At 39.5% G+C, this 24627-nt stretch overlaps 3 protein-coding genes across 10 annotated transcripts; all 3 read right to left on the minus strand.

Moving 5' to 3' along the window:
* Positions 1 to 4256: 4256 nt before the first annotated feature.
* On the minus strand, positions 4257 to 8920 carry LOC105387772. Its single transcript, XM_011558555.3, has 2 exons — positions 7965 to 8920; positions 4257 to 5183 (listed from the first exon to the last, which is right to left on the minus strand). The coding sequence occupies exons 1-2, from the start codon at positions 8752 to 8754 to the stop codon at positions 5170 to 5172; spliced, it is 804 nt and encodes a 267-aa protein (XP_011556857.2). The 5' UTR covers positions 8755 to 8920; the 3' UTR covers positions 4257 to 5169.
* Positions 4587 to 4988, minus strand: LOC125488497 (cyclin-dependent kinase inhibitor 1C-like). Its single transcript, XM_048627479.1, has one exon. The coding sequence runs from the start codon at positions 4986 to 4988 to the stop codon at positions 4587 to 4589; it is 402 nt and encodes a 133-aa protein (XP_048483436.1).
* Positions 8921 to 16005: 7085 nt separating the features above from the next.
* Positions 16006 to 21534, minus strand: LOC119692681. Of its 8 annotated transcripts, none has more exons than XR_007267297.1 (3): positions 20030 to 21119; positions 16899 to 17012; positions 16006 to 16542 (listed from the first exon to the last, which is right to left on the minus strand). XR_007267297.1 is itself a non-coding variant. In XM_048627269.1 (3 exons), exons 1-3 carry the CDS (start codon positions 20710 to 20712, stop codon positions 16449 to 16451), a joined length of 906 nt encoding a protein of 301 aa, XP_048483226.1. In that variant the 5' UTR covers positions 20713 to 21119; the 3' UTR covers positions 16006 to 16448. The 8 variants fall into 8 exon arrangements, 5 of the variants coding, with proteins under 5 accessions (XP_048483226.1, XP_048483224.1, XP_048483223.1 ...); XR_007267298.1 differs by lacking the exon at positions 20030 to 21119 and adding an exon at positions 19039 to 19152; XM_048627269.1 differs by having other exon boundaries at positions 16884 to 17012.
* Between the last annotated feature and the right edge of the window lie 3093 nt (positions 21535 to 24627).

The raw sequence follows: 24627 nt of genomic DNA on the forward strand, positions 1-24627 counted from the left end.
TTATGGCAAGTAAAAAGAACTTGAGGTATTTTTTTAGCTAGAACAAGAAGTACCGAAATTCAACTAAGTAGAACCCCAAATCATTCTGTTGTCAGCCTTCCTCATCCTGTCACCACTAGCTTAGTTTGTTGGTCCAGTGCACCGGAGGGCTAACTTATTTATATTACTCTTACCCATAAGACTGCCTTACCCATAAGATTGAATATAATTATGTAAAAATGGTGCGTATAGGTAGGTACAGAGTTTGAATGAAATTGTAAATATTTCTTTACAGTATTATTTTCTCTATGACTTGAGATTGGAATTTAATTTGCTATGCCCTACAGGGCACTATGTTAAGGTCGTGAACGTACATAAATTATTTCATGGAACATGTAAGTTACAGCAAAATATATTATTATTATTTCCATACCAGCAGATACAAATAAAATATGTATGTATTACAAAGTATACAATATAAACCCACAAATGTAAATTCAACCACAGATTTTCCGGCAACACTGCAAACAAACCAATAGTTCCCTCTTCCTACGCCAAATATTATTTCACACTAAAATCATAGTCCCAGGTTTGATTCCTCTGTAGCGGCCGTATTTGCGTGACGTCACAAACTAGCTCAAATATTTGTCTGTGTCATAAAAAAAAGGATCACTAAGGCTGAATAGGTAGTTGGGATAAGGGTGTGTTCACTAGCAGCCTTAGTTTTTCCACTTTTGGTGGACAAAAGTATGTCTATTTAAACGTTTTTTTAAGCGACCCTTTAAAACATCTTATACGTTTGAGGTCTAAGTGGTAAATATCTACAACTTTGAATTCAATGTCTTTCAAGAATGAGAATAAGCCCCCAGTCTCAGTTGAAAATGGTTGGTTTTGGAGTTCCAATGGCAAGGTGGACGCGCTATACCCCAAAAGCCTTAGCACGACGGATTCCGAATACGAAATTTGAAAAATTCGAGACTATTCGACGCTCCTATCTTATGTGTGTTGATTGGCGATACCCGGAATCGATTCCCGTCTGGGGTTAGTTTTGTTTTATCACTGATATAAGTTATCCACCTCTGCCTGGTCCTTCTAAAGTCTGGTTGTGTGTTTGTTTATAATAAATTTTAATACCGGGTGTTGTAAAAAGGGTATACTAAGCCGAAACCTACATGTGCAGCATGTTGGGCTTATACATACTCGTAAGTTATGTAGAGGTATAGCAGACACAATAATTAAACAGTTGCACAAAAAACAATTAGTTTGGATCACACATTTAGTTTTAATTGTTTTGGTGGATAATTAATATTAACCGCATCGAATGGATTGCGTCCGCTGAGCGCATTGCCTAATCCGCGGTCTCGTTTAGATTTAATATTGTTATATGTTGGCGTAGACTATCTGTGCCTCGAGTGCGAGTTTTTTCACCTGTCAAGAAGTGAAATTTAAACGCAAATTTGTATGGCGCGGGAGACACGCCACCTAACGGTAAGTAGTTGTACTAGCTCCACGCCATACAAATCTGCGTTTTCGATTTTACTTCTCGATAGGTGAAAAAACTCGTACTCGAGGCCCTGCTACCATAATCACTCTTAAGTGTATGTGTTATTTCTGTGTGTTTTTGAAATAAATGAATTTTCTTTAAAAAAACCACCGACACATTTAATGATCAATTATCAAAGCAAGCAATTAGCAATGATCAATCCATAAGCAGCGTCGCCTGTCAAACATCTGTCAGATCCATACAAGTTACGTCAGATTAGAATAGAATAGAATAGAATAGAATAGAAAAACTTTATTCGACACAAAAACAACAACATGGACAGTAAAACAGGTAACAAAGATACTTAATTACTAGAAAAATAAATATTAATAAATTAGTAGGTAGGGTACACTAGGTGCTAGTTGCTGCTCAGTGTCGAAAAGGACTCCAGACTCAGCATGTGCTATAATCCCGGGGACTATAGCGCTGGTTTTCAGCTGGATCCTTTGCGAACGGAACGCCGTAGATTAGGAGTGCGATCGTTTGAATTAACCAATTACAAAGCATACAACAAAAAATAAACAAACAAGTAAGTGAACAAACAAGTGTTAGTTAGGTACTACAATAAAAGATATTATAAACAGTGAAACAACACTATAAACAGTGAAACAACAATATAAACAGTGAAACAACAATAATAAACAGTGAAACAACATTTAGATTTAAGGGTAGGTCTAACATTTTGTGTAGGCACATACATATTATATAGGCATTAACCAAACTCAAAAAGATGTAGGTACTCATGGAATACTTCATGACTGCAACTTTTGTAACAAGATCAGGTGTGTTTTGAGTCTGTGCTTAAAGGTGCTTTGTCTTTTTAGGTCGCGAATGGGAGGGGGGAGATTATTCCAACATTTACAGGCTGCGTATCGGAAACTACATCTAAATGCTGCGCTTCTGAAGTCAGGGGTAATGAGTAGATAGGAGGAGGCCCTAGTGTTATGCTTATTAAACTGATGTGACCATGTGAGTTTCTTGTAAAGATACTCAGGGGTTTCACCTCTAACAACCCCAAATAATAGGGTAGCGAAATGAAGCTTTCTTCTACTTGATAATTTTAATAAATTTGAACTGTTCAAAAATGGGGTCACATGAGCACGAGGAGGTATATTAAAACAAAAACGTGCACAAGCATTTTGGACTCTTTGAATGAGGTTCTGCGTTTTAACATACAGACAGGGTCCGTAGACAGTGTCTGCGTAGTTTAACTTTGATAAAACTAGTGCTTCACACAGCTGAATACGCAGCTTTTCACTAATGTACGGTCTTATTTTGTATAGCACTTTGAGTTTGTAAAAACAGCTTCTAACAACGTTAAGAATGTGTTTCTCAAAGCGAAGGTTTTGATCAAAGAGTACGCCAAGATTACGGGCCTCAGTAACTTCTTCAACACTTGTGCCGTTAACTTTTATGTTAGGATCGTGATTTTTTATTCCCAGTATTTGTTTTTTTGAGCCTAATATCATAAATTTAGATTTAGTCGGATTAAGAAGCAAGCAGTTTTTATTGGACCAATCTACTATCCGCTCCAAGTCCTCATTAATTTTGTTCACGGTTGGCACAGAATCCCCTGGCAAACAGGCAAGATATAATTGAAGGTCATCAGCATAAATGTGGAAGTTACAGTGCTTGATACAATTGGTAATATCGGAAGAATATAAAATAAACAAGATAGACAAGCGAGCAACGCTGCTTATGGATTGTTTATTGCTAATGTTCGGTGGTGGTAACCCCACAGCTTGCCTACTGTGGGGTTACTACTACTTATTGATCCATCCATACCTACCAACTTGATATTATAAAAATGGATGTATCTATGTGACTGTGTGTGTATTGGATTGTGTGTTTTTGTTGATACGTAATTAATGATTGATATAGGTATTCACACTTAATAATTAGACAGTCATAATTGTTTACCCGGCAAACAATATTGACACCATTAGCCTTCGTCTGAATAAGCAGAGATTGCCTTCAGAGCCTACAACATTCTAAGAGTAATTATAATCACTAGTATTTATTATTATAGTAAAACATAAATTATGGTATCAACAATTAATTATTAGCTCCAATTCTGGGAATCCATTAACAAGATATGGGAATTAATAAATGTACGTCTTAGTTATAAGTATTTTTCCTCACTAGCACTATGTTTTTTTCATACTAACATTTTCATTTTACGTTGGTAAGCATTTGTAGCATGTAATTATGCCTATTTAGGAAAAAAGCATAAAATGTTGGTGTAATTTTTTATCATGTCTTGTCACGCGCATCTTGGATCCCGTGATACGGAAGCACACTAGTACTAGGTTATAGTACCATCTACCTATCATTTAATCATAACAAATCCCTGACCAGTGCGTGCAACTAAATAAGCACACTACAATATAAACTGCCAATATCGGACGCCACAACGCTCGAAAGCATACTAAATACATATTTACTCAAAACCAATTTATACTATAACTTAATAATAATTAATAATCATAAATCAATTTGTCTATCGCATTAGTTAACATTACGTCAAATATCGATTTTAATTAATACTAGGAGTTGTATTAAAATTTTCAAATATGATGGTTTTATCATTACTAAACATTAACTTTTTTATTTTATTATTTTAATGCACAATATACACAAGTAATTATGTACAATCAAGTGGACTTAGTGCTAAAAGCATTTTCTACCAGTCAACCTGCAGGAGGTACAGGGAGAAAATTCTATGGGAGTTGTTAGATACGGGACACAAGTGAAACGCAAGACTGCTTAGATCGCACTGACGTTTATTAACTCCATATGAATGTGTGTGTAGCGCAGTACACATAATACTCACATACCCAACATTCCCTCCGCCATAAGCTTGCTTAATCTTTGTCTAAAACCTTAATTACTAATAATCTATTATAGAATGCCAAAGTTCCACGGTAAATCTTTAATGTGCTCGCAATATACATAGGTACATGGGTAGTTAAGTTATAATCTATTCTATTCTAAGACATATAGGTAAATAAGTACATGAATTATATATACGAAATTGCTAGTAGGTAAGTACTTAACTGCTATCCTAAAAATACTTTCTATAATCTACTTTGGGTAAGTTTCTTAACGACATAGCGAGACCCGATGCCCGGGAGGATAGTGTGTCGGCGGGCTGAGCCCCGCGGGTCGCGTGCTCGTCGCGGGGCGCGGGCGAGGCGGGCGCGGGCGAGGCAGGCGGCCCGGGCGCGGGCGCCGCCGCGCTGGCCTGCGAGGGCGACGCCGATGACTCGTCGAGCTCGCCGGGCAGGGCTGCAGGCGCCGGCGCTGGCCCAGTCTCCGGGTCGTCAGCAGGTCGCAACTGCGACTGCGTTTCTGTCTCATCCTCATCATCCTCTCCCGCTCTAATGGAGGAGGGTTCTCTTATTGAAGGATAGGCTCCATAATCACCAGGCCTACTAACGTCTAATGTGTTTGACCATCTGTACATTTGGTTTTTATGCCTTTTTAATTCAGTACCGGTATCTAGATCTCTTATCAAATAAATGATACTTCCAATTTTCTTTATAATTGAACCACGTTTCCAAACAAATTTATTATTATTTAAGTTCTTTTTATAAATAACCTTATCTCCTGGTACAAAGAGTTTCCTTATGACTCCTCCGCTATACTTATTCTGTGAGCACTGTTTACGAACAACAACATTAGTTAAGTCTGAAGCCGAGGGCGATGACCGCGGCTTTAACAAATCTAGGCGTGTTTTAGGAGGCTTTTTGAACACTAAAGAAGCAGGAGTTTGACCAGTGGTTGAATGGACAGAGTTACGATAATCAAAGAGAAATCTTAACATCTTATTATTCATTTCTTCCGCTGTTTGACCTTCAAGCAATGCGCATTTTAAACCTTTTTTTATAATTTTCACAAAGCTTTCTGCCTGGCCATTGCTTGCAGGATGATAAGCTGGTGACGTTAAGTGATTAATTCCATTTAATTTACAAAATGTTGTAAACCGCTCTGACGTCATGGATGACGCATTATCACTTACCAAACTGGACGGAATTCCATAGCGTGACATGTACTCGCATAGAATGTTTATGAGATGAATAGAGGAAGTATTGTTTTTCATATCATAACATTCCACCCATTTGGAATGCGCATCCACGATGACTAAGTAAGTTCTATTATTAATTGGGCCGAGGAAATCAAAATGTACTCTTTCGAATGGCTCTTTAGGGTATGGCCACGGAACAATAGGCGCGCGCGGCGGCGAGGGCCGCATACTTTGACAAATTGAACAATTACTTATGCAACCTTCGATAGCCGCGTCCACCCCTGGGAACCAAAATTTTGATCGTGCCAATGCTTTTGATTTCACGATACCTAAGTGTGAGGAATGTAATTCCCTTACTATTATTTCTTGCAAAACCTCGGGAATTACAACTTTATGGCCCCGCATTAAAATATTGTTTTCTACCGAAAGTTGAAAACGACATAAAAAGTAAGGTTTAAGCCCAGGGTTAGTTACTTTCCTAGGCCAACCCTCTTGAGTATATTTAACTACCCTACTTAAGACTTCATCCTTTTTAGTTTCGTTAGCTAACATTTCAGTAGTCACCGGTAAGCTACCATCAACGACAAAATGAACGTACGCGGTAGTTTCCGCTGAGTGCGTGGCCGCGGCGGCGGCGGCGAGCCGTGTTATCCTCGGAAACCAGTTCTGGTAGCGGGGCGCGTGATAAAAAATCTGCACAATTACTAGCGCTGCGAACATATTCAATTTTATAATTTTATGCTGATAGGAAAATTGCGTACCGCTGTAAGCGGTTTGCTGAAACTTCCGGTACCCCATGGTGGGGTCCGAATATTGAAACCAGTGGCTTATGATCTGTACGCAAGGTGAAAGGCTCTGACCTAGCGTATAGAAACTGGTGGAATTTTCGTACCCCGAATATGATCGCCGTGGCTTCTTTTTGTATTTGGGAGTATTTTTTCTCCGCGGAATTTAAAGTTCTAGAAGCGAATGCAATAGGTCGCTCCACATTGTCTTGTCCGATTTGAGATAAAATAGCCCCCAGCCCTGATGCAGAAGCGTCTACCGTTAAAATTATATGCGCGTTCACATCAAAGTGCGCCAATGTTTTTTCTGCCGACAGTGCCATTTTTATATCTTTAAATGCCTTTTCATGTTCTGCAGACCATGACCATTTGGCATCCTTTTTCAATAACTCATACAGCGGTGAAAGAACCGATGAAGCCCTCGGAACGAAACTCCTATAATAGTTTATTAAGCCCAAAAATTATTGTAGTTGGGCTACATTTTTAGGTACGGGAGCCTCAACAATGGCCCTTACTTTGTCCGGTGACTTCCTGATACCGTTTTTATCAATTATATACCCCAGATAAGAGATTTCGTCTTTGAAGAACTCACACTTGTCGCGCCGCAGGGTTAACCCCGCGTCCTTAAAACTTTGTAACACGGCCCTAAGTCTTTCCATATGCTCATTTTTATTTTTTCCCGTGATAAGGACATCATCAAGGAATGTTAAAACCCCCTCCATCCCAAGGATACTCTCCATAACTCTCTGAAAAATAGCTGGAGCCGATGACAACCCAAAAACTAACCGCTTATATTTAAACAGCCCTTTATGAGTATTTATACAAGTGACATTTTTGTCATCGTCCAGCTGACACTGATTATAAGCCGATTTCATATCTAACTTCGTAAACTGAGTCCCCCCGTGCAACTTAGAGAAAAGTTCAGAAACCGTCGGCAACGGATATTTTTCGATTTGTAGTAGTTTATTTAATGTTTGTGAGTAATCGGCACACAGGCGCACCGAGCCGTCGCTCTTGAGCACCGGCACGACGGGGGACGCGTACTCCGAGTACTCCACCGGCTCGATGACGTCACTGGCTACTAAATTATCGATTTCTTTGTCTAATTTATTTCTCAAAGCGAATGCAACGGGCCTTGCCTTCATAAAAATTGGCTTCGCGTCCTCTTTAAGATGAAGTTTTATTTTAAATTTATTAAAACAGCCTAACTTATCAGAGAATATTTCAGAAAATTCGGAAAGTAACTCTCGTAACTGCATATCTTTAGATATATCTTGGTCGCAATACTGTATGGGAGATAATTCCAATTCGAACCGAGTTATGAAGCCGCGACCCAGGATGGGCGGGCCCCCCTTCTCAACCACGTGAACGTCGAGATCTATTGTTTTGTTAGAATAAGTGATCGGTAAAGAAATAAATCCTAAACAATTAATTTTAGTCCCCGAATAACTAATTAGTTTTTTATTGCTTTTTTGCAATGGCCAGTCAGAAAAATTTGCATAATAAGTTGCATCTGAAATAGCTGTTACTGAGGAACCACTGTCAATCTCAAACTTTAGCTGTTGATCTCTAATTGTTACTGATTCTAACATGGGAGCGCCATTATGAGAACGAATGTTGAAAAGCTCACCGTCATCGCCCTCGCTCGTGTCACAAAGTCCGACGTAGTTCATCTTTTTACACATTTTACGGAGATGCCCTCTATTGTTACACTTTTTACACTTGTAATTAGCGAACCGACACTCGCTTGTTTTGTGGTTTTTACGACCACACACTGCACACTTTTCACTAGTCGCTGCTCCTGTAGTAGTGGGCCGCGGTCCCCCGTCCATCTTGAACAGGGGCCCGCAGCCGGACCCCGCTGGTGCGCTCGCCGCCGCTGCCGTGCGCGCACACCGCACGCTCTCCGCCTGGTCCACTGCCTTCGCTAAAGACAGATCGTCGATGTCCATGCCGAAAAGTTTTTCTCGTTCGGGCCCAGCCGACATTCCCATTACAAACTTGTCAAGCAGAGCGTCTTCTAGATGCTTGAAGCTGCAATGGGCGGCGAGTCCCCTCAACCGCACCGCCCACTGCGCATACGACTCCCCTGGCTGCTGCGTGGCCGCGTAGAACTGGCTCCTCACGGCGAACCCGCAGCGCTTCGGTGTGAAGTGAGCGTCGAGTGACTTAAATATATCACCGAAGCCTATTTCTTCCAGAGATTTCGGCAGCACTAGATTGCTTGCTAGTTTAAATGACTCATCAGTGAATGCGCTTAGCAAGATGGCGCGTCTCTTTAGTCCCGCTTTGTCTGAAACGTCGTTGAGGTCATTTGCCAAGAAAAAATGTTGCAACTTGCTCTTGAACGTTACCCAGTCATGTTGTTGGTAGTCAAAGTTATTTATGCTCCCAATAAACGGAGTAAACGCTGCCGACATTTTTGCACACTTTTAATAAAATAATATTTTTAAGAGGGTAGAACACGAATCGTCGCCACTGTTAGATACGGGACACAAGTGAAACGCAAGACTGCTTAGATCGCACTGACGTTTATTAACTCCATATGAATGTGTGTGTAGCGCAGTACACATAATACTCACATACCCAACAGGAGTGCAAAAAAAAACACGATTTAAGCAAAATAAACTAAATTCAACAAATAAATATAATATCCGACAACAATTTATACTCATACAATTTATACTTAAAATTCTCTTCTTAAGATCTCAGAAGAGTTAGGACTCACAAACTCTCCTTCTCACTCATCGTAAGTTTTCAATGGGAGAGAGCGAGAGAGTGGCATGACGCGGCGTCGTGTCGTGTTTATGTGAGGGAGCCCTCAATAGTAGTCACTTCTTAACCACTATGAAATATTTGGTTACTATAAAATAAACGCAGAAACCTAACTTAGGCATTTTTTATATCTAAACCATAAAGTTAACAAATTAGGAGTAATCAACATTTTTATTGTAGGATTTATTTATTTACAGCTATTAAATAAAGCGCTGAGTAGTGACTATCTTCATGAAAATTGTGTAAACTGAAAAGTTTTCAGTTGTGAAGTGTTTTGCGGGTATTCTTATTTATATTTTTGCATTTCCACCTTCGATTTTTTGTTTATTTTATTCACTTGACATTGACAATTGCCAATGTTGCCAGTGTCATTAATGTCTACATCAATCTAATCTGTGGTTAAAATTGTCAATGTCGATACTTGTTTGTTGCGAAATAACGTATTCTGAGGTTTCTGACATTATACGTTTTTATATTTGAAACGAATGTCAGTAACGTATGCGATAGTTTTAACTTAATATTTTTTAAATTTGTTCTTTATGTATAAATTTTAGTCTCGCATACTAAGTTCGGCCGGTACGGCAATTTACCGTGCAGGTATATTAGTATTGTTAATAGTGTAAGGTATTATAGTTAATATTTAGATTTTAGGTAGTTAAATTAGGTAGTTGCTTGATCTATATTTATATAGTGAATATCTATTTTTTATTTATTTATTCTTAATATTTAATATGAGTATTTATGATTCTGCCAATAGTGACGTTGACGACACTTTTCTATCTTGTTCTTCCATTGCTTCATCTGAGTCTTGTGACTTATCGTACGTTTCGTTATCATCGAATCTCAACAACGAGTTTTCTAACTGTCATAAAACACTGAATGTAGTACATATTAACGCCCAGAGTATTCCGGCACACTATTCCGATATGCTTACGTCCTTTGATAACAACCACATTCATGCCGTTCTTGTCTCTGAATCCTGGTTGAAACCTTCTCTCGACTCTTCTTTTTACCCACTGCCAGGATTTCAGCTCATCCGTAATGATCGTATTAACAAACGCGCCGGCGGAGTGGCTATATATCTCCGTAGTCACATACCCTATACCATCGTCAGCAAATCTCCGAGTGAGTATTCTGAGAAAGCCGAGCACCTTCTGATAGAAGTTCGTCTGGGCTACACCAGGATGCTTCTCGGAGTTTGTTACAGCCCGTCAATGACGATTAATTACTTTTCTTCTTTCGAGAAACTACTCGACGACTTCTCTCCCTTGTTTGATAGTACAATAGTCATGGGTGACTTTAATACATGCCTACTGAAAAACGATTCACGTTCCAATTCTTTGACGTCTATTGTACAGTCAAAAAATTTACATTTTCTACCCCTTCAAGCTACCCATCATCCGCCCAACTCTGAACCGACTTTGCTCGATCTCATCATCGTTTCCTCTCCAGACCATGTCCTGAAGCACGGTCAGTTCACAGCTGATTGCTTTTCATACCATGATCTTCTTTACCTTTCGTACAAGGTCCGCACTCCGAAGCCCAAAAAGCGTACTATTCTCCAACGTAATTTTAAAAACATGGATATACAGCGGCTGCTTGAGGATGCAAAAGACATTGAATGGGCACGATTGAACGACATCGACAATATTGACGAAAGGGTTGAGCTGTTTAACTCTCTCCTCACCAATCTGTTCGATAAACATGCTCCCCTTCGTCCAGTTCGAGTCAAACAGCTACCTGCTCCATGGCTTACAGATAAAATTAAGGGACTCATGACCAAACGCGATCACGCCAAGTACCGATACAAAAAGCAGCCAACTGATGACAACTTATGTGCGTACAAAGAGCTGAGAAATCGCTGCAATAGAGTGTGTAGGGATGCCAAGCGCCGTTACATCCACACATCCATAGAAAACTGTGAGAATTCACAGTTATGGAATTTTCTTAAAACATTGGGCATAGGGAAGATAAAGGCAACATCCAATATCGACATTAACCTCTCTGCACTTAACAAGCATTTTTCTACACCTCCTTTGATCCTAAGTGATCAAATTAGAACCGAGACACTCAATCACCTTTCTGACATGCCTGTCCCTGATTGCCCCCCTTTTAATTTCAAACTTGTTACTGGCCGTGACGTTAAGAGATGTATTTCTGCCATCACCAGCAAGGCCGTTGGTACTGATGATATTAGTGCCAACATGATTAATTCAGTGCTAGACATAATTTTACCACACATTACCAATTTAATGAACCTGTCTCTGATATCCAGTTCCTTTCCAAGTCTATGGAAGAATGCATTCATTCTTCCTCTCCCAAAAATCCCGAGTCCTACGTCCTTAACCCAATTCCGCCCCATTTCTATTCTTCCATTTCTGTCAAAAGTTCTAGAACGTCTTGTCTTTGAGCAATTTTCCTCCTTCCTCTCCGGCAACCAACTTCTGAACTCCTATCAATCTGGCTTTCGTCCAGGCCACAGCACAGTCACCGCTTTAATAAAAGTCACCGATGATATCAGATACAACATTGATAATCAGAATGTTACTGTCTTGGCTCTGCTGGATTTTAGCAATGCATTCAACTCGGTGGACTTCGACTTACTCCTTGGTACTATACGCTCTCTTAATGTATCTCCGGCAGTAACAAGTTGGTTCGAGACTTATCTCAAAGGGCGTCAGCAGTGTGTACGTACTGACACCGAGACTTCTTCTTGGTGTCCTGTTCTTGCTGGCGTACCTCAAGGCGGCGTTCTTTCTCCTTTACTTTTCTCGTTGTTTATCAACATCTTAGCTAGCAAACTTACCTCTCTCTATCACCTCTATGCAGACGATCTACAGCTCTATACCGGTGTACCACCTGAAAGCTTGAATACAGCTGTCAGTCTTATCAACGATAATCTTGCGATCATCTCCAAGTGGGTCAAATCTTTCGGTTTGTTGCTCAATCCCTCGAAATCGCAAGCGATTGTTCTTGGCAGCTCTCGAATGCTTAACAAAATAGACTTTGCTACAGCTGCGAGGATCAGGTATGATCAAATTGACATACCTTACGTTACCTCGGTAAAAAATCTTGGCGTGATCATGGACAGCACCCTTTCTTGGATTCCCCAAGTTGATGCTGTAAGCAGGAAAATGTTCGCCTCTTTTCATTCTTTAAAGCGCTTGCAGTACTTTTTACCATTTATGACTAAAATTACGTTGGCGCAGTCTCTACTGCTCCCAATTCTTGATTACGCTGACGTAAGCTATCTCGACCTCACTGAAGAGCTACTCAACAAACTCGAACGTCTCCAGAATTTATGTATCCGTTTTATTTTCGGATTACGTAAATACGATCACATTTCTGAGTACCGTGCTCGACTGAAGTGGCTTCCTATTCGCCTTCGCCGGAATACTCATATCCTTTGTTTATTATATAACGTGCTAAACAACCCCTCATCTCCCGCATACCTGAAGTGCAAGTTTTCTTTCTTGTGCTCTCATTCCCATGGTCGAGAGTTGAGGTCTCAAGAAAACAAGTTGTTGAGTATACCCAACCACAATGCGGCCTCCTACAGTGATTCTTTCGCTATGAAGGCTGCAAGTCTATGGAACTCCTTACCAGTGAGCGTACGACTGTCGCCATCGCTGGCTACTTTTAAAATCAATGTGAAGAAACACTATTTCAATACCTTAGGTTGGCAGATATAGTTATATATATATATATATATATATATATATATATATATATATATATATATATTTATTTATGTATTACAATATTAGGTATATATTTTATATATATTTTTCATTATATTTTAAAGTAGGTACTTAATTATTTTTCTTAGTAGGTATTTATTTATATGCTTATTTTGTATTAATGTTTTAAGTAGGTATAGGTATTTTTAAGATTGAGCAACAAGAATTGTAGGCTGTATTATATTAGTACTGTTTTAATTTTTAATTTTCTTTGTTGTAACTGTTGTTGTACCTGTAACTTAATAGCTCGTAAGTAACTCTTTTATCCACCAACAAAGGTTGGCTGGAAGAAATTGCTTTTTGGCAATAAGCCCGCCATTGTATGCTTTTACTGTGTTTATAAATTGTTATGTATTTATGTTTTTTGTGTACAATAAAGTGTTAAATAAATAATAATAAATTAACTACTGTTTTACTATCGCACCTGTAAACATTGACACAAGTTATAATCAAAATTCCAATTATCCAGATAATAATAAAAAGCTGTCTATTTAGCTTCTATAACAAGGGATAATTAAAATTAATTGGAGATGAAACGTATCGACATAGACTAACCTATAGACAGGTACGTGAAATCATGAGTGTTTAAAAATATTCTTCTTCACGTGTCGATGGCAATAACTAAAGCTGGTCTGCTGCTTTTCACCGTGTTGAAAGAATAGAATAGAATATCACTTTATTGGACGTAAAATTTTACAATTATTTGTCCATTGTCATAATATCTAGGGGCACGGCAGTGCCCCCACCAAGTCGAGCAAAAAAGCGGCACGGCCGTACCATCCTTTTCTCGAAGCAATTCAGGCCATTTTCGACCCCCTGTAACTTCGTTGTGGATAAAACTATAAGACTGAATTTTCACTAACCATGCAGGCATTGTAAAGAGACACGGTATATTTCAAATTTCATTAAATTTGAAACAGTAGTTTAAGAATTGTAACGGGTCAAAGTTTCTTAATTTTGTCACTGACTCACTCACTCATTCACCGATCATAAAAATTCTAAGGCACTTCTAGCAGACCTAGAAGCTTCAAATTTGGAATATAAGTAGTGTTTGGTGTATGAATCAAGTAAAAACTAAAATATTCCACCAACTCGAGTAAATTTTTTCAATTTTGGTCCAGTTTTCTAGATAGGTACATAACTGCTTAAATAATTTCATAATCACATATCTGGGGGCACGGCAGTGCCCCCACCAAGTAAATATAGGCGCACGGTAGTGCCCCTGCCAAATCGAGCAAAAAATTCCCTTCATGCAAATTAAATCCGCAAAGGATGGATTACCTACCTACGGACAAAGCACATCAGGCTACCAGTGCTACCACTTATAGTAAAATTTTCTTAATGTACAATGAACTTTGTGTATTGGAAACTAAGGTTGAAATTTAATTAGGGAAATTTGATGCAGTACGATGCTGTACAGTGATTCTATATCTCTATTACACGAACATAGCACAAAACCGATCCAGTTGCAAAGGGGCGTGAGACAGGGAGATGTTATTTCTCCGAAACTGTTCACCTGTGCACTGGAAGATGTTTTTAAGCTTGTAGAGTGGAAAAGACTGGGCATTAACGTTAATGGCGAATATATCTCTCATCTACGATTTGCTGATGACATAATTATGTAATTATTATGGCGGAAACGCTGGAGGAGTTAGGCGAAATGCTCACAGACCTCAATGATGCCTCTAAACAAGTTGGGCTGAAAATGAACATGGACAAGACAAAGGTCATGTCGAACGAACAGTTTCATCATCGCCCGTAACTGTAGGAGGTGTCACCATCGAAGTTGTCGATCAGTATCCCTACCTAGGACAAGTGATCCGATTAGGTAAATCCAACTTCGATAAAGAGGTAGCTCGTAGAATCCAACTCGGATGGGCAGCGTTCGGGAAATTACGACACATCTTCACTGAAAACATACCTCAGTGTCTGAAAACAAAAGTTTTCAATCAGTGCGTGTTGCCAGTGATGACTTACGGAGCCGAGACGTGGTGCTTCACCAAAGGGCTTATCCACAAGCTCAGAGTTGCTCAGCGTGCTATGTTAGGCGTGTCCCTGCGAGATAGGATTCGTAATGAAGAAATCCGCAGGAGAACTAAAGTTACCGACATAGCCAAAAGGATTAGCACGCTGAAGTGGCAATGGGCTGGCCACGTAGCCCGCAGAGCCGACGACCGCTGGAGTACAAAGGTTCTGGAGTGGAGACCCCGTGTCGGCAAACGGCGTGTCGGTCGCCCCCGTTGGTCTGATGATCTGCGGAAGGTAGCGGGAAGCCGCTGGATGCAGATGGCGGGTGACCGTTTGGGGTGGCGATCGTTAGGAGAGGCCTATGTCCAACAGTGGACTACAGAAGGCTGAGAGAGAGAGAGATGCAGTACGAAGTATCAAAGTTACGTTTATTCATTACGTACATTAGGTAGCCAAAAATAAAGATTCTTGATTCATACCTCAAGTTTGCGATTTATGTAGGAAGGTACCGAAAAGAAAAAAAAGTAGAACTATCTACAAAATACAAAAAGAAATGAGATCCCATCAAAAACAATACTTGTTAAAAAACCAAGTCTCGTAACTCAGTTGTTCTACGGTAAAACGGACTTGGTTTCATGGATCTCACAACTTTTTACCGTAGAACAACTGAGTTACGAGACTTGGTTTTTTTTGACAAGTATTGTTTTTGATGGGATTACTTTAACACCATTTCACAAAGGCCCTGTCATATAAGGATGAAAGAAATGGCGAAAGAAACTCCTCGAGCATATTAGAAGAATATGAGCAAGTCAGAATAGTTTCAGTCACGACGTCAGCATAGCTACGTCTTCTGGCCACTCAGCCCATAAGGCCTAGTGTGCTAGATGCTTTAGATGTGATAAAAATTTTCTGTTGCATTGGCTCTCGAAGCTGCGCGACATGAGTGTGCCAGACGGAAAACTTTTCTCACGTCTTGGCGTACGCGTCTTGCGCACCGTGCTAGGCCTTCAGGTGGTGTCAAATATAATGTTAACAGTTGATACGTCACTCGAGAAGGCCGTTATCTACCTACCTAACATAAAAGTACAGTAAACATACATAATTGTATGAGAATCAGTTGATGGGGCCTAGGGTCCTGACTATGATGATGATAGGATAAGCCCTAAGCTAATAAATGAGTGGACTGTATTTTATGGTATGAATAATTTAATGTCTGGTTTACAATGGTTGTATGACAAATATGTATGAAAAGATCGTGCGTCCGAAAGGTAAGAGGGTAAGAGGGTCCGGACAACCGAAGATGACGCATTTATACGTGGTGTCGCCGCTCCCCGCGCTCCTCCTCTTGCACCGATGTTGCCAGCTTCAATAGCCGCAACAAGCTCCCCGCCGTTGAGGTATTCAACAGTCCAAGGGTAGAGGACAGATATTGTTGTAGGCCCGTTGAATTATGCCTCGTTTGGTCTCTATGTCTGCCACTCTGCTGACTCCGTCTTTGCCGGGATGTAGCTGGACGATCCGTCCCATGAGCCACATCAAGGGGGGTTGCGTCTTGTCCTTGACCAAGACAAGGGATCCGACTTGTAGGTGTCCCGTCGACGTGAGCCACTTCGTCTTCTGCTGGAGCAAGGTCACGTACTCTGCGCAGTATCGCTTCCAGAAGTGCTGCCGCAGGAATTCGATGCGTTGGAAGCGGTCCAGGCGATGCACGTTGCAGTCCGACACCTGAGGATAAGGAACCGACGTGAGCGGTCGTCCAATGAGGAAGTGGGAGGGGGAAAGAAATGAAAGATCGGAAGGATCAGAAGATAGAGGTGTTAAGGGACGTGAATTTAAAATGGCCTCTATCTGATTCAGGCAAGTGATCATTTCTTCATAAGTGAGATGAGCTAGGGCAAGAACACGCCGCAAGTGGTGTTTGACAGATTTGACAGCCGCCTCCCAAATTCCGCCGAAATGGGGGCTATATGGAGGAATAAATTTAAAATCAATTTCGTCATGTGATAGAATGGTTGGAATGTCGCTAAGTGAGTTTCTAAAAAGATCTGAGAGCTCGTTAAAACCACCAATAAAGTTGGAACCGTGGTCCGAATAAATGGTCTGGGGCCTTCCCCGGCGAGCCATGAAGCGATTTAACGCAGCCAGGTATGCCTCCTTCGTGAGAGACGAGACGAGCTCGATGTGCACCGCCTTCACTGCAAGACAAATAAAAATGCATAGGTAAGATTTCGTCAGTCTTGCACCTCTTCCGCTACGATCGGCTATAAGCACTGGCCCAGCGTAATCCACCCCAGTATTTAAAAAGGGAAACTCTAATTTAGTTCTATGGCTTGGCAGATTACCCATAACTGGCTGTATTGTTTTAGGTTTCACTCTAAAACAACGTACACAAGTGCGAACTATTCGTTTAGCAAGGTTACGTCCCGAGAGTGGCCAGTAATTTTGCCTTATGCATGAAAGCATCAAAAGAGGACCTGCATGTAACAAGGTTATATGATGAAACTCAAATATAAGTTTGGTTAAAGGGTGTTTACTACACAAGAGTATAGGGTGCTTTACATTATAACTGTAACAACTGTTGTCAAGACGACCTCCAACTCTGATAAGATTATTATCTGTATCATAAAAAGGGGAAAGGGAAATCAATCGATTTTTCTTGTTTAAAGTATTTCCCGATTTGAGAATATGATATTCGTCGGTGAACATTTCTTGCTGAGCGATTTGTAGCAAGGCGATTTTTGATGTTTTTAATTCTGAAAAAGATAAGTTACCATATTTTTTATTACTATTTTTACAATTATAAATGAACCTCTGTAGGGTAACGTAACGTACCTTGGGACGCTTGTACCTCGGGACAATGATTTTATTTTTAAAACTGGCAAATTTAACAAAGTATCATTCTACCCTATGCGTAGTGTTTTACTCGCTTGGCCAAACTAGTGAGTCTCGTGATCATACCGGGATCGAGTGTGAGGTGAAGACAACATTAAGTTTTTTGGAGACAAAATTTACTTGTATAGTTTTTTGAGTTGCTTTATCTCATTGAGGCATGCTCAAAATTGAGACATGGATATCACGTATATATTTTCAGTTATTTCATTTTTATGATACGGCAATTATCTGAAAGATTCCTAACATAAAAATAAAGATACTGTTTTTTTTTTGTTAAAAATTGCTTTTTTGTACCTTGGGACACGATTAAATTTGTACCTTGGGACAATATTTCCTATGGTTTTGTACTATGGAGACTGCTAACTTCTAAATTACGTCTTATATCTCTGTTCTTATAAGTGGCAGAGTGAAACTAGAATGAAGAGGGTTGCAGTCAGTCTGGAACGTTTGAAACAAGCAGTAGATAAAGTAAAAACAGGAGAAAATATTCCTATTTATTTTATATAAAGTGAATGTTCCTTTTTGTAACGTAAGATTCATACATAATCGCAAAATATAATTTCGTTATAAACTAATGATAATATGATGTCAATGTAGTTATAAAATTTCGATGATTACAGAACTTTTTGCTAAAAATATTATAAATCAATTTGTCCCAAAGTACACTTAAGAGTGTCCCAAGGTACAAACGTGTAACGTACCTTGGGCTAAAACAAGCATTTTTACTTTTATCTTAATTTCAAAAAATCTGGCCATTCCAAAGCTCCACCACAAATACTAGTGATAATAGATTATATATCCTACCGAATAAAGTAAATTTCACATTAATATCTTAGTTGTACGCTGCAATATCTTCATTCAAAGTTGGGGTAGTCGAAAGTGTCCCTAGGTACGTTACGTTACCCTATATATGCAAATATTCTTATTAATTTACTGTAATTAGAAATTTTATTCATTAATGTATTTATTTCGTTAGTTTCCACTATACTTGTATGTAATACTATGTCTGGAAGTTGATTTATGTTTTTTAAGTTAGGGGTTGAGGGAAATTCTGAGTTAGAATTATGTAAGAAAGTGGGCCCGCTCCACCATAACGCCGATGCACTGATTAAGTCAGCCTTCACCCCGCGAGAAACAAGATCCGCAGGATTCTGTTTAGAGGGAACGTAGCTCCATGTGTCTCCGGTAGTACTCTCCTGTATTTCGTTGACTCGGTTGCGAACGAAGCGCTCAAGACGAGAAGTGGCTGTGTTAAGCCAGCCCAGTACTATTGTCGAGTCCGACCAATAATAGCACTGATCGATCTTGACGGTGAGTGAATCAAAGTACCTTTTTACAGAGTCTTGTGCCTAACAGGGCTCCGCAAAGCTCGAGTCGAGGGATGGTGGTGGGTTTGATGGGAGCCACCTTGTTTTTCGAGGTTAGAAGACAAACGTGCGCTGTACCGTGAGGCCAACACGCTGTATGTCGTTTAGGGACTTTCCTGAGCTTGAAGGCACGTTGGCTTCAAAAACCACGCGCAATTTCGTTGAGCTACTAGACTCGCGAATGACTCCGTGATGCGGAAGGAAATAATTAGTTTCATTAGGTACATAAGTATTATTATTCTCAGTCATGTGTCCTAAGTCAAGATATTCTCGCATAAATTCATGGTATCTATGTTTAAGATTATGGTCTTTGTCTAATTTGCGTTCTAAAGATAAGAGACGACGCTTGGCTATTGTGTAAGAATTGCCTAAGACTTCAGGAGATTCCTTCAGCGGCATGGTAACAATAAACCTACCATCAACGTCACGACAAGTGTTATTTTTAAAATGTTCCTCGCATTTGTTTTCTTCAAAAGATAAGCAATGTTTAGAAGACACTGAATCAAGTTCCCAAAAACGCGTAAGACTGGGTTCAGTGCGTGATGTGTCGATGAAATGGCAAAGATAAGATTGGCTATGGGGAATATTATTATTATAAACACACCCGGATAAGAGCCAGCCTAATTTAGAATGATGTAACTTAGGTTGACGTTTACCTAAGTCTATGGTTTTTGTACCTAATACGTCCCAAAAGAATTCAGCACCTACGAGAATATCTATGGCCGCAGGCTCATTGAAGGAAGGATCAGCCAGTAGTATTCCGGTAGGTATAGGTACATATGTTTGTTGTATCTATATAAGACGAGGGCAGACATTTAGTAATGTGGGGCAACACATGACAGCGCACGTTAGTCCTATAATCACCGGTGTAAGACTGTATAGCAAGGTCACAAGACTCTGTAGTGGAGGTCGCATGATTATTTATACCTGACACTGTGGAGCTCGCGTTATACCTCTTCAGATCAAGTTTCTCGCAGAGGGACTCGGTGACGAAATTAGAAGTGCTGCCGTTATCGAGGAGCAGCCGCGCTGTGTGCAGGCTCCCGTGCCTGTCTGCCACCTTCACGAGCGCTGTGGAAAGCAGTACAGAGCCATGGTTATTTAATGTACTTGGTGAAATGTCCGACGAAAGGGCTACATTGTTCGCTAAACCACTGGTTGTAGGCACTGAAGCAGATTTGTTGGTGTATGTGTTTTTGTTTACGTCTTTATGTAACAATGTGTTGTGTCTGTACTTACAGTACTTACAATGTGTCAACGTACAAGCGTTTTCTACATGACCTAATCGTAAACAATTCATGCAAACACGACTTTCTTTTGCTTTTTTAATGCGTGAATCAATGTCCAAAGCTTTGAATGATGGGCAATTAAATAAGCCGTGAGATTGTGAGCACATTGGGCATGAATAGGCTCTAGTGTTATCAGTGGACACTAAAAAGTTTTTTGTTTTGAATGCGTCATTGTTATTATTAGGTTTGTTATTTTGTTTATATTTAAATGTATCAGTTAAGGTTTCTAAGAGATCCGCTCTGTTAATTAAGAATTTAATAAATTGCTGTAATGTGGGCGAAGAATCAAGATTGTTTCTATGTTCTTCCCATTGTCTGTAAGAGGACGAGTCTAGCTTTTTGGACATAAGAAAAACAATTAAACTGTCCCAATGATCGGTTGGTTCGCCTAAAGAGGCGAGGGCACGTAAGTTTTTGTTAGTTACGTCAACAATGTTACGTAATGCTGAGCTAGACTCCCTTTGAATGGGGTCCACAGAAAATAAGGCACTAATGTGATTGTTGATAAGCAATCTCGGATTGTCGTACCTATCAGAGAGTAATTGCCAAGCAATAGAATAATTTTCAGAGGTTAGATCCAAGCTTTGAATGATCAAAGACGCGCTGCCTGTAAGTGCAGCACGTAAATAATGAAATTTATTTACGTTATTAATGCTGGTGTTGTCGTGTATAAGTGAAATATACGTATCTCTGAATGAAAGCCAGTGCTGATAATCGCCATCGAAGTGAGGAAGGTCAATTTTGGGCAGCCTGACGAAACCTCCTCCACGGCATTCCTCGGCAGCGTCGCTCGTCCCGTCACCCCCGGGAGCCCCGGCCGCCGGGTAGCGCGCCGCCGCCGCGAGCAGCCCGTGAGCCACGGACAGCAGGCGGAACAACTTGGACTCGAACTGATCGCGGTCCGCATAAGCCTCGTCCACGTTGTCCGACAGCAACTCGATTTCACACTGTAATTTATCAAAATCACTTTGTAGCAACTCGATTTTCTTCATACGTATCCCTAACTCCGTTTTTAGAAGCTCACTTAGCCCATCACAACCATCTAAGCGACTCAAAAAGGTTTCAAACTGCGTGAGTTGGGCCTTACACGAACCACGTTTTTTAATAAGAAGCTTTAATTCACTATTATCAATTTTGTCACTGTTATTAGCCATTATTAGATTATATTATGTTATAAGTTGTAATTAAGCAAGGCGATAAATACGTACTTCAATGAATGTAGCTAAAATACGACTAATGTATAGTTAAGGTTATGCGAAGCACATTGACGGCCAAGGTCAGCCGGCGGACAATAGAAAGAATGCGGCTACTGATAAGCAACGCACGATTTTATGAATGGGTGAATTTTATGAGTTTATTGCCTCTGAAACAGCTGAAATGCGTAATAGAAGTAGCTATATGTGAATGAATCTATTTATGAATGAAGTAAATCACACTATAAAGAGATCGCAATGCCCGATCCGATTAGCGCTAAATTAAATCACTGGAATTATGCAGGATTTGGAAAGCAAGATGAGATAAGGAAAGATAGGAAATTGGAACGACTCACTCCTTTTGTCAGTGTCCTTAGTCCTCCACGTGTCCTCCAAAATGCCGGCGAACTGGGGGTCCGAAGTCCACTGCGTGCGCGTGCGTCGATTCTTCGTAAAGACGGCGAAAGGACCAAACTGATGGGGCCTAGGGTCCTGACTATGATGATGATAGGATAAGCCCTAAGCTAATAAATGAGTGGACTGTATTTTATGGTATGAATAATTTAATGTCTGGTTTACAATGGTTGTATGACAAATATGTATGAAAAGATCGTGCGTCCGAAAGGTAAGAGGGTAAGAGGGTCCGGACAACCGAAGATGACGCATTTATACGTGGTGTCGCCGCTCCCCGCGCTCCTCCTCTTGCACCGATGTTGCCAGCTTCAATAGCCGCAACATCAGTCCTGTCGTTTCAAAAGTATGATGTTACTAATACTAGTTATTATTCTATGCTATTACCGATTTAAACAAAAAAAAAAGTTAAATCAAGGTCTGTCACTTTCTATTTGAATAAATACAGTTAAAGAAAGATAGCAATAGATTTTAGGTTGGCATTAGTTTAAAGTTCCTTCCTGCAATTAAGCTTAAGCAACACGAGCCTTCCATATGTTAGAAGATTTATTTCACCTTTGTCTTCCGATAAGCGATAATTAAGTGTCAAGCGCAAACGAGGTATTATTGAAATCATGATTAAAAATTAATTTAGTTTCTGAACTGTTTGTGTTAATTCTGTGAATTCTGTCATTGGAATTTAATAGTGAAGCTGGTGTGTGAAATTGTGTTGATTTCATACCAATACCAAGTTAGTGAGAACGTGAATCTTGCTGTTTATGTAGTTTTTTTCAAGCATTACAAGCACAGTTACATCAAGCATTACAAGCACAGTTGCATAAAAGCATGTACATTGTAATGTTATTTTATTTATGTTGCTGTTGTCGATTCTGTTTTTTTTTATTAAAAAATAGTAAAAAACTAGCTTTGCGCTCGTTTGATATAAATATAAATAAGTAATAATTATAAACGAGCCCGATTTAAAACTTTCAATGGAAATAGTTGGAATGATTCATATACAGGGTGTCCCTTATATTCACGGTACGTGCTCGTATATTTGATATGAAAACCAATATTGTTGTTTCTCAACTTGTTCGTCCTAAGCAAATAGCGAATGCTTACGGGATCCAACTATTCCTTTCCTGAAACAACATAGTTTCAGTGTGAATTGCTATAGTTCGACTGAAAAAGTTTAGCTAACGGAAAGTAATCAATAGTTTGACACAGTTGGAAAAGCCAGAAGATGGATTTATAATATATAGGTATAATATTGTGTAGTTTCATGACCTACGTGACCTTGCTTTTTTTCTCCTTAAAATGTCTTTAAAAGGTATCAAGAAATTTTATTTTAGTAGGTAGGTAAGTGATCGATGCTAAAGGCTCATTTTTTTTGTACAGTTAAAAGTTAAATTTAGAATACTTACAGTAAATGTCATTAAATCAGACAAACATAAATTTTATTTTCGACTTTCAAACAAAGAATTTGTCATTGTAAAATGTATATTTGGTGCCTTCAAAATCAAATCGAGAATTTGCTATCATTGTGCCAGTTTTAAGTTACCAAACAAAACTCTATAAGTACTCTACATTGAACTGAAACTAGTCCAGTAGCGCCTCTCTTACATTGAGTCCATTTCGTCAAACGATACCCTATTTGGTTGTCATAGCTTGTGGCTAAAGGCCTAATTGACATGAGAATAATTTGGTACCAAGGGGATTGTCACCTCGACCGTAGTATTAAACTAGGTTTAAGTCGGTACCACAAGATGCCTGTAGATAAGTTGACAGTTAGCTGAGGTCTGGACAATCTGAACGTCTGTTTTGACTCTGGGGAAACTTACTAATCATACAATGCATAGACGAAATTCTAATTAAAAAGTTAACCGTCCGATTTTATTTACGAGAATTTATTGATAGCATAAAGGTGGACTAATGGTGTAAAAGTTTTCTTCTACATAACCTTATGAGTTTAAAGTATTGTTTTAATTATATATTAACACATTTTAATACGGATAGCTTATCAAATGCTCTGACCCCTTAGCATGAATTTTCATCGTGAACGTGAAGTAGAGTTCATCCAGTAATTTTGTATGAAAATATGAACAGCGCCCCTGGTGGTCGGTAGCAGAACTAAAATTTCCCTACAAAATTCATCGAGTAATTTCACGTCACGTTCACGATGAAAATTCATGCTAAGGGGTCAGATTTACATGTTCCCGACTGTTGACCAGTGTTCCAGTTTGCGAGTGATATAGGCTGAGTTTGACCGTCGTTCTTGAACAAATAGAAGCAAACTTTGACATCAAGATCGATCCTCAAATACTAAAGTTTACGGTGCGAACTGCTCATTTTGATCCGATGATATTGAAATGATTTGATTTACCGTATATTAGAACCTACGGCTGTGTAATTGATAACTTATACCTAGTTATATTTTTGTAACACTATTCCATAATTTCTTCTTTATTCGGCTTTCTTCGGAAGCATTCAACTAATATCTTAAAAATCAAAACATATTTATGTCAAATCCTACTATAATATTCCTAAAGCTAATTTTATTTCAAAATGAAATACAGCGCAAAATTACAAGATCGCAACTGAAAACCGCACAACTAATGGCAATCAAAACACAAGTCACTTACAGCCACCGTTGCGATTGCCCTTTAGTAGTAAGTTATT

Source organism: Plutella xylostella, chromosome 18 (genome assembly GCF_932276165.1).
Source record: "Plutella xylostella chromosome 18, ilPluXylo3.1, whole genome shotgun sequence".
NCBI classification, from domain to species: Eukaryota; Metazoa; Arthropoda; class Insecta; order Lepidoptera; family Plutellidae; genus Plutella; species Plutella xylostella.

Excerpts from the sequence above, each read along its gene's own strand:
- LOC125488497 (XM_048627479.1), bottom strand. The coding sequence starts at position 4,988 with ATGTACAGATGGTCAAACACATTAGACGTTAGTAGGCCTGGTGATTAT.
- LOC105387772 (XM_011558555.3), bottom strand. The coding sequence starts at position 8,754 with ATGTCGGCAGCGTTTACTCCGTTTATTGGGAGCATAAATAACTTTGAC.
- LOC119692681 (XM_048627266.1), bottom strand. The coding sequence starts at position 20,712 with ATGTCCAAAAAGCTAGACTCGTCCTCTTACAGACAATGGGAAGAACAT. Across the intron at positions 17,013-20,003 it reads CGCGAGCTCCACAGTGTCAG|TGAAGGCGGTGCACATCGAG; the intron begins GTATAAATAATC and ends TTTGTCTTGCAG. Across the intron at positions 16,543-16,883 it reads CCACGGTTCCAACTTTATTG|GTGTCGGACTGCAACGTGCA; the intron begins GTGGTTTTAACG and ends CCTTATCCTCAG.